Source organism: Arachis ipaensis, chromosome B06 (assembly GCF_000816755.2).
Source record: "Arachis ipaensis cultivar K30076 chromosome B06, Araip1.1, whole genome shotgun sequence".
Taxonomy (NCBI): domain Eukaryota; kingdom Viridiplantae; phylum Streptophyta; class Magnoliopsida; order Fabales; family Fabaceae; genus Arachis; species Arachis ipaensis.
Genome location: NC_029790.2, coordinates 412,705 through 421,157, shown reverse-complemented (window position 1 = coordinate 421,157; position 8,453 = coordinate 412,705). Strand labels below are relative to the sequence as shown.

At 36.9% G+C, this 8,453-nt stretch overlaps 2 protein-coding genes across 2 annotated transcripts; one reads left to right on the top strand and one right to left on the bottom strand.

The window, feature by feature from the left end:
- LOC107645316 lies at window positions 1,360–3,780 on the top strand. The gene is made up of 4 exons (XM_016349317.2): window positions 1,360–1,933; window positions 2,367–2,429; window positions 2,561–2,635; window positions 2,937–3,780. The coding sequence occupies exons 1-4, from the start codon at window positions 1,565–1,567 to the stop codon at window positions 3,465–3,467; spliced, it is 1,038 nt and encodes a 345-aa protein (XP_016204803.1). The 5' UTR covers window positions 1,360–1,564; the 3' UTR covers window positions 3,468–3,780.
- Window positions 4,521–8,162, bottom strand: LOC107645317 (tubulin beta chain). Its single transcript, XM_016349318.2, has 3 exons — window positions 7,648–8,162; window positions 5,688–5,957; window positions 4,521–5,474 (listed from the first exon to the last, which is right to left on the bottom strand). Exons 1-3 carry the CDS (start codon window positions 8,063–8,065, stop codon window positions 4,789–4,791), a joined length of 1,374 nt encoding a protein of 457 aa, XP_016204804.1. The 5' UTR covers window positions 8,066–8,162; the 3' UTR covers window positions 4,521–4,788.

The following is an 8,453-nucleotide window of genomic DNA, read 5'->3' as shown; positions in this document are numbered from 1 at the left end:
AAGAGATGTAACAAGGGCAGAAACCAATGGAGCATTGCCTTAGAGACTGGGAACGATCAAAGACAATTTGGTTTGGCATATGTTGGATCTTAGTATCTTGGACTCGACGACTGGTACTACTCTTGAAGAGTGGTTTTGGGAGGCCTTGGCTAACAATGAGGCGTCTTTTAGTGCAGGACTTTGGTGGGTATAGAGACATAGGTGCAATGACATATTCAATGCTAACGACCCTTGGACAGACCACAAGGTTGTTGACTTGGCCAAAATTACTGTCAAGGTCTTACAGGTTTACAGGAATCGAAACAATGCCTTTAAGTCTCTCCAAAATTGCTTGTGTTGGGAACCACTGGTAAGCAGCTGTTTAAAGTTAATTGTGATGCAAGCTTGTATCCGGATTTAAATTTAGCAGGGTTCAGGTGTATTATTAGAGATTCTATGGGAGGTTTGATCTCGGGCGGCTCTAGAAGCATTCCCACTAACTTATTATCAGATGTGAATTATTTGCTGTTTGGAGGGGGTTGGTTTTAGCTTAGAATTGCGGTTTGAGAGATATTATATGTGAAACGAATTTCTTGACATTCTGCCCATCATGTATGACCTTACAAGTGGGTATTCATTTAAAGTAACAAATTTAGTTCACAATATTCAGGAGTTTTTATCTCATATTTGACTTATTCACATTGAGTGGGTGTTCTGAGAAATAAATATAGCTGCAGATTGGATGACTAAATATGGTGTTAAGAGTAACTCTAATAATGTTATTTGATTTGAGCCTTGTGTTGATCTCCAACAAATAATTCACTCGGATACAAGATAATGTTTGCTATGTTTCTTTGTATGTTTAGACATAAAAAAAATGATTAATCAATAAAAAATTAAATTAATTTGATTGGTTCACTAAATTGTTCAATTTTAACCTATTTGTCTGTAATTAATTTTGTTCGGAATCAAATTGGTGCGATAGTCAATTTCTGTTTGACCTAATTGAGCTAACCAATTCAATCTAGTTATCAAAACCATGGAAAAAACAATAGAGCTTAACAAATGTAGTCACTTGTTTGGGCAATAGTATCTCCTACATGCATGTCTAGTTAGTTGTATGGTCTATTTTGTTGTGCATTGTTGTAATGTGGTGTTTATTGGCTCTTGTACTCCAAATTATGTTTCAAATATTTGTTCGTATTTAATATATTTTATAAGTATGAAATAATATTTAAATTTCAATATGTTGTTCCTTTAAATATTTTATTAATAAAAATGAATTATTTTAGAAGAGAAAATATTAATTCGTGTTTTGTTTTCCTTTTAAAAATGTGTAAGCTAAACAATTTCAGCATGTATTATCAGAGAGAAATAAAATCGAAGCAACAACACAACAACGCAGCACACTCTCTTCTTTTCTCTTTTCTCTCTCTAATCCTCTCTATCTTCCTCCTCAATCCATTCCCATACCTCACTCCTTTGCCGCTACGCTCATAAAAAATCTTCTCTTTTCTAAAACCCCAATGCAAATTTTCACTTACGTCCCCAAACCACGAAACTGAAACAGAGAAAGAAGATAGAGATGGAACAGAGCAATGGTGAAAACGGTTCAGGTGGTCGTGTGAGGTCAACGCAGTTGACCGAAGATGAGAGAGAGGTTTTTGACATCCTTGTGAGATTGCATGACATGGTGTTGGAATTTGAATCAGAGGTACGAATACCGTTCCAATGGGGACGAAAGAAGAAGAGATCTGCAATTCAACCTAGCTTTTTCCGCCGTTTCTCTTCTTCTCCGCCGCCGGTGAGTAACGGTGGTGGTGACGGCGGTGTTGTGGCGGCGGCGGCGGTGAAAGGAGAAGCTCCAAGCCCAGCAACTCCTTTGTCCTTATCGCTAACTGAATCTGACGAAAAGCCCAATAACATATTAAGAGCCAAAGCCTCTCTCAAAAGGGTATATGTTTATCTTCTCTCTTCTCATTTTTCTTTTCTAATTTTTTTAATAGTGTTTTTTGACCCCTTTGATGAAGAGCTCTTGTTGGAGTTAAATTGAAATAATAAAAAAATAATTGTTTTAATTTAATATTAGTATTTAATTTTTCTTCATTCATCAAATTTTGTTAGTTCTTGTTTGATCCATAATGTGTTCTTCTGATCGATTCTGTTAATGTTATGTTACTGTTGTCATTTTTACTGGGTCTAAGTTATCTTCCATATTTTTTTTTGGCTAATAATGAATTATTGGTCTGGAATTTTTTTTAACAAAATTACTGTAGACAAATTTTTAAAAAATACACGTGGTTTATTCATTTATTTATTTTTCCTGGTTTATCTTCCCATCTTCTGATTTCCGGGTTTTTGCTGGGTTATTCTATCAAAACTTGTAGAAGAGAGAACATTATCTAAAACTTATAGAAGATTTGACTAAGAGCCAAGCTTCGCTGAATAAGGTAAGATTCTCTATTTACCCTTTTTTTCGCTCCTCATTAAATGGTTCGTTTTTGGGCATTTGTTGATTTTATATTTCCTTTTTTTGTTTTAAAAATCTCTCTCTTCTCACTCATTTTTGGAATTCAAACAGGAGATAGAAAATGTGAAGAATTTCCGTGACCGATTGAGGGCCTTCAATTCGAAGTTGAAAGAAAGAAAACTAGAGGTACTTTTATATTAATCTCGCTTCATCCTTTTTTTTTTTATTTTCCTCTAAAAAATATTATATCTATCTATTAAAGAGTTAGAATCCAATGAGTTATATCAGTTGGTTCATACTTCATACTACCATTATTGGGTTTTTGTTTTAATGTAGCATATAGTAATAGTACCAAAAAAATAAAAAGAGAGGATTGTAGAATAGTATTAGCATTTAGTTATGACTCTATCTCTTGTCTAATGGTGGGTCCAAAACTTTATTTAGCTTTTGATTGATGGAATTTCTATTTTTTTTTTCCAATTTACAGCTAAATAATGGCCCCAAAAGTGAATGCAAAAATAGCAGCATGGAAATTGGGTGTGAAATGCAACAAAAATTGGGCCATGATGCACCAAGGAACTCATCAAATTCCATGGGCGAATATCAAGAAAACAATAAGCCTCATGAATTGCATAATCTACAAGCGCCAAACGCACCACATCACATAAGACTGAGGGTCAATAACCATTCTGAGGCACCCCAATTGTGTAGCAGGGAGGGAATTAATCAATTACCAAAAAAATTGATGCAAATGGAAGCACCTTCTTCATCTTCACCAAATTCATCATTGGCTATTGTCAACAATAATGGTAATAGTAACATAGTGCAACCAGTGATTCCTGATCTCAACGCCTTTCCTGAAGATTTCGTTCAGGTGGACTCTTACCAGCCGTTGGATACGACTGCTGCAAACAAGGATTTGAGCAGAGTTATGGCAGCTCAAGCTAGGCAGATGAGGCTTCAGAAAAACAGGCTCAAGAATTCTACAGCCACTAAGTCACGATATTCTTGTAGATGATACTAGTATGCTTCTTTTCTCTTTTAATTTCTCTCATCTAAAATTTTATTTTCTTTCTTGAAAGTAATTTTGGTTCGAGAATTATAATAATCAGATAAGCTCATTTTTGAGTTGCAATTTCACTATAGCCCCCTTTTTTTTTTGACAGATACTATAGAATCCTAAATATGGTAATAGGGTTGTTTCCTTTTTTTGTTAGTGTAGCGTTTGCTGGAATGTATATAAGGAACCCTTTGAGTTTTTGGTCGGATTATCGTGAATGGCATAAATTTGGAAACAACATGTGATAATAACGTTGTAGATTCCTAGTTTTTTTGGAGATTTCGTATCAGATTTGGAAGCAATCGTTTATGACTTATGATCCCAACATGGTGGGATTATGATCACTTTCCACAAATAAATACGTTTCATTCTTTCTTCATTGGTCAGTTGGGAAATCTCACACTTACATCGCCCCTCCTAAAACTAGCCATTATAGAGGGGGAAAAAAAAAAGTGTCCCCGTCGAGAATAAAAGTAAAGAACTAAAGAGGAGCAAAAAAAAAGGAAACATTTCGAATTTCAAATGTCACGCCACATGCTGCACCCAATTTAAAATAAGTTTGCAAATTCCATTTAATTTTTTCAAATAACATTTCATACATTTATTTAATTTGAAATTTCGAATTAGTTTCTTTTGACATTGTTTCTGGTCAAATTTAGAAATAATTAGTTTTTTTTTTGGTAATAGAAAGAATTAGTTTTTATTGTCATCTATTTTTTATTTTTAACATGTTTTTGGTTTATCAACAGGGCTGAGGCCCAAAGAAAAGGCTACAACTCAATTATTGACTTGGGCTTTTTTACCTGAGAGATTTATTGTCAAATATTTGATTTCAGTTTTAACAGCCATGCCAATGGGTGGATTGTTAGCTGAAAAAATGGTCTCAGGCAGTGGATCCATTGCTCAAGAAGACGGCCCAATATTGAACCCTGTGATTTTTAACTTTTTGTTCATCTTCCTCATCAAGGAAAGGTCTATCTCCAGTTGACCCAAAGCCGAAATAAAATAAAATGAAAAAGAAACAACAAACAGCCTCCTTTCTCATTCGTACATTTATAATAGAACACAATATGCAGCAATCAACAAAAATGTTGTCTCAAGGGTAACAATACAAAATTACCAATATCAAGGGCATGGCATACGCTGAAAATAAAGCAGATAGCAAGAAGGAACAAGTACACATATTGGTCACAAATTACACACATGGCAAATCTGGTAAAACAAACACAAGCAAGTTGCTTACCATTACCAAAGTTGGTTTTTGGTTTTGGTTCAGCTACTACTGCTCCTCATAAACCTGTTCTTCACCCTCTTCACCATACTCCTCCTCATCCTCCTCCACAGTTGCATCCTGGTATTGCTGGTACTCTGCCACTAAATCGTTCATGTTGCTCTCTGCCTCTGTGAACTCCATCTCGTCCATTCCCTCACCTGTGTACCAGTGCAAGAAAGCTTTTCGGCGGAACATTGCAGTGAACTGCTCGCTCACTCTCCTGAACATCTCTTGAATCGATGTCGAGTTACCGATGAAAGTGCATGCCATCTTCAGATTCTTGGGTGGGATGTCACACACACTGGACTTCACGTTGTTGGGGATCCACTCAACGAAGTACGAGGAGTTCTTATTCTGCACATTGATCATTTGTTCATCCACCTCTTTTGTACTCATCTTTCCCCTGAACATGGCTGATGCGGTGAGGTACCGACCGTGGCGGGGATCAGCGGCGCACATCATATTCTTGGCGTCCCACATTTGCTGTGTGAGTTCTGGGACGGTGAGGGAGACGTACTGCTGAGAGCCGCGAGAGGTGAGAGGTGCAAACCCCACCATGAAGAAGTGGAGACGAGGGAATGGGATAAGGTTCACGGCCAGCTTCCTCAGGTCAGAATTCAGTTGTCCAGGGAACCTCAAGCAACAGGTCACACCGCTCATAGTTGCAGAAATCAGATGGTTCAGATCGCCAACTGAAATTAAACAATTAAGAGTAAATAGACAAGTTAATACTATTGGTTACATTACATGGTGTTATTCTTAGATAGCTATTCTTTTAGTACCATGCAAATTATTGGTGTTTGCCAATTCAGTGCAGCAATAATAGTGTTGAGCTATTAAATTAGCGCTTAAAAAAATAATACTTAGAGTCTAGATAAAGGGTCGGCTATGGTCTTTATACTCACAACTAGGAGTGGTGAGTTTGAGAGTCCTGAAGCAGATGTCATAAAGTGCTTCATTGTCAAGAACCATGCATTCATCTGCGTTCTCCACGAGTTGGTGAACGGATAAGGTAGCATTGTATGGCTCTACAACGGTGTCAGATACCTTTGGTGAGGGGAAAACGGAGAACGTGAGCATCATTCTGTCTGGATACTCTTCTCTGATCTTGGATATCAAGAGTGTTCCCATGCCAGAACCCGTGCCTCCTCCAAGTGAGTGACAAACTTGGAAACCTGGCAAAAGATTCACATATAAAATCAGAATAGAGGATGAGTGTAAGATAACTTTTTCATGATCAAGTATCTTTTTTGGAACTCAACAGTTGAAGCAGTTAATATAGTTAACGAGTCATCAAAATTTTGAAATCATGTATATAAATCACGGCTAAAGTTCTTCACCATTAATAATTCAATTTCTCTCATTCCAGATTCCAAAGATTCTCTCTTCCGTCCGCATCTAACACTACAGAAAGACATGTTTCCTTCAGCAACTTCAACTTAATTTCATGTAGTTATTACAATTTTGCAACTGCCTTATGGTATATCTACAAATTTGGGAGTGAATAGACACTGTAATTTATTCTTTAGTAAATTGATAAATGTAAAACCACATCGTCGGTGCCTACTTATGAGACACTGTTTCCGCAATCACAATCACAATCTCAATAAGAAACAAAGAAAGATACGATATAGACTTATAGATATTCAATTTAGCCCTGCATTAAAAAGCAAGCCCCGTGTGGGCCCTGCCTGTCTTTGCAGTACGCAACAGGAGACCTGCTACCACAACTCAGCATTTGTAATTACTCCAAAATAAGCAATCTGGTAGCCTTGGGTCACACTATAAAATACAAATAAGCAATAATAATTAACAATGATGATGATGAAGCATCAATTATTGCAATGGAAAGTTAACAGGAACGGGTTCCTGAAAACTTGGTTCCAAAATCCAGATCTACTACTGCGATTTCCTTTTCCTAATAGATCTATGAATAAAGACAATAGTAACAAAGAATAGTAAATAAAAAGAACTCCGAAAAGTAGTCAGAACTCAGAACGAAGATACAACGCAAAATAAAGTTGTTAAAAGTTCCATTAAACAATTGTCAGAAAACCAGTTCATCAGTCAACACTGTAGTAACTCAGCAATTTTCCTTATGAAAGTTTATTTGATATTTCTTTTGTCTGTATCACGATATAAAACTTTTTCAGCACTTTGTTTTCTCCGTCACAGAATTTCAACTTAGAATTTCTAATCATTAGTTGCACTGGTTTTACAATATGGTTCAATTGAACTTAAGGCACAAAATCCCTTGAATTGGAAAACATGATTTGATTCATTATTCATAACCATCTTTCCATTATCCAAAACCACTTCCTTCTACTGAATATACTCATGAACGCACAATTCATCGTCCAATTCATTCATCACTACGCTGTAACAACCACTGGAAATCAAGCAACCAAAACGATGGTATCATGGCATTCCATCCAAAACTGCTGCTCAACGAAGTTAATCAAATTGTTTTAATACAGTTAAGATCAGTTCAGTGTTACAAGTTCGCATGTTAGAACTCACGCAAACACAGAAGCACTACACTACTATCAATCTCAATGTTCTCCACCGAAACTAGATCTCACATTTTTATTCATTTCTCTGAACTTGTTAACACATTCAAATTCAAAGTCGCAATTAAACTAAATCAGAGTTAGTTAACAGCCAGTTTCAGTTCTACATTTCGCATGACGATTGTATACCAGTTAAAGAAGCACTGCGATCCCGTCAATGCTATCTACCTTAAACAGATTACAGATCTCACTTTCACTCATTTCTCAAAAGTTGTTATAGTCACATGAAAACCGCAATTCAAAGAATCGAAAGTCAAATTAGAGTAAACGCAATTCAATTGTTGTATATATATACCTTGCAAGCAGTCGCAGTTCTCGGCTTCTTTGCGAACAACATCGAGAACGGAATCGATTAACTCAGCGCCTTCAGTGTAATGACCTTTCGCCCAGTTGTTACCGGCGCCGGACTGTCCGAAAACGAAGTTATCCGGACGGAAGACCTTACCGAATGGACCGGATCTGATGCTGTCCATGGTTCCGGGCTCAAGATCCATGAGAACAGCCCTGGGGACGAACCTGCCTCCTGAAGCCTCATTGTAGTAGACGTTGATGCGCTCAAGCTGGAGGTCGGAGAGGGCGGCGTCGTTGGCGTCGGCCGGGGCCTGGTGCTTGCCGGTGGGATCGATGCCGTGCTCGTCGCAGATGACTTCCCAGAACTTGGAACCGATCTGGTTCCCGCATTGACCTCCTTGAACGTGAAGAATCTCTCTCATTCTGTTCCTCTTTCTGTTTTTCTCGATAAAGCCAAGACAAGAAGTAGAAGAAGAGTGTGATGACTGATGAGCGATGAGTGTGTGTGGGGGCGTAGTGTGATTTATGGAGTGCGGTTTCAGAGGGTAGGATGGTAAATGTGTAACGTTAATGGCGGGATTTTTCTCAACTGTAAATATTATGCAATTTTATAAACTTATTAAAAATAACTTTTGTTTTATTTTATCAAATATAATTATTCTAAAATTTGATAAATTATCTTTAAAAGACTAATTTTAATAAACTGTCAAAGTTTTACCAAATCACACCTAAGCTTAACTTTGAGATAGTTGATGAAGAATTAAAGATTCTTTCATTCATGTGTTTCATGATACTAATGCTAATACTAAC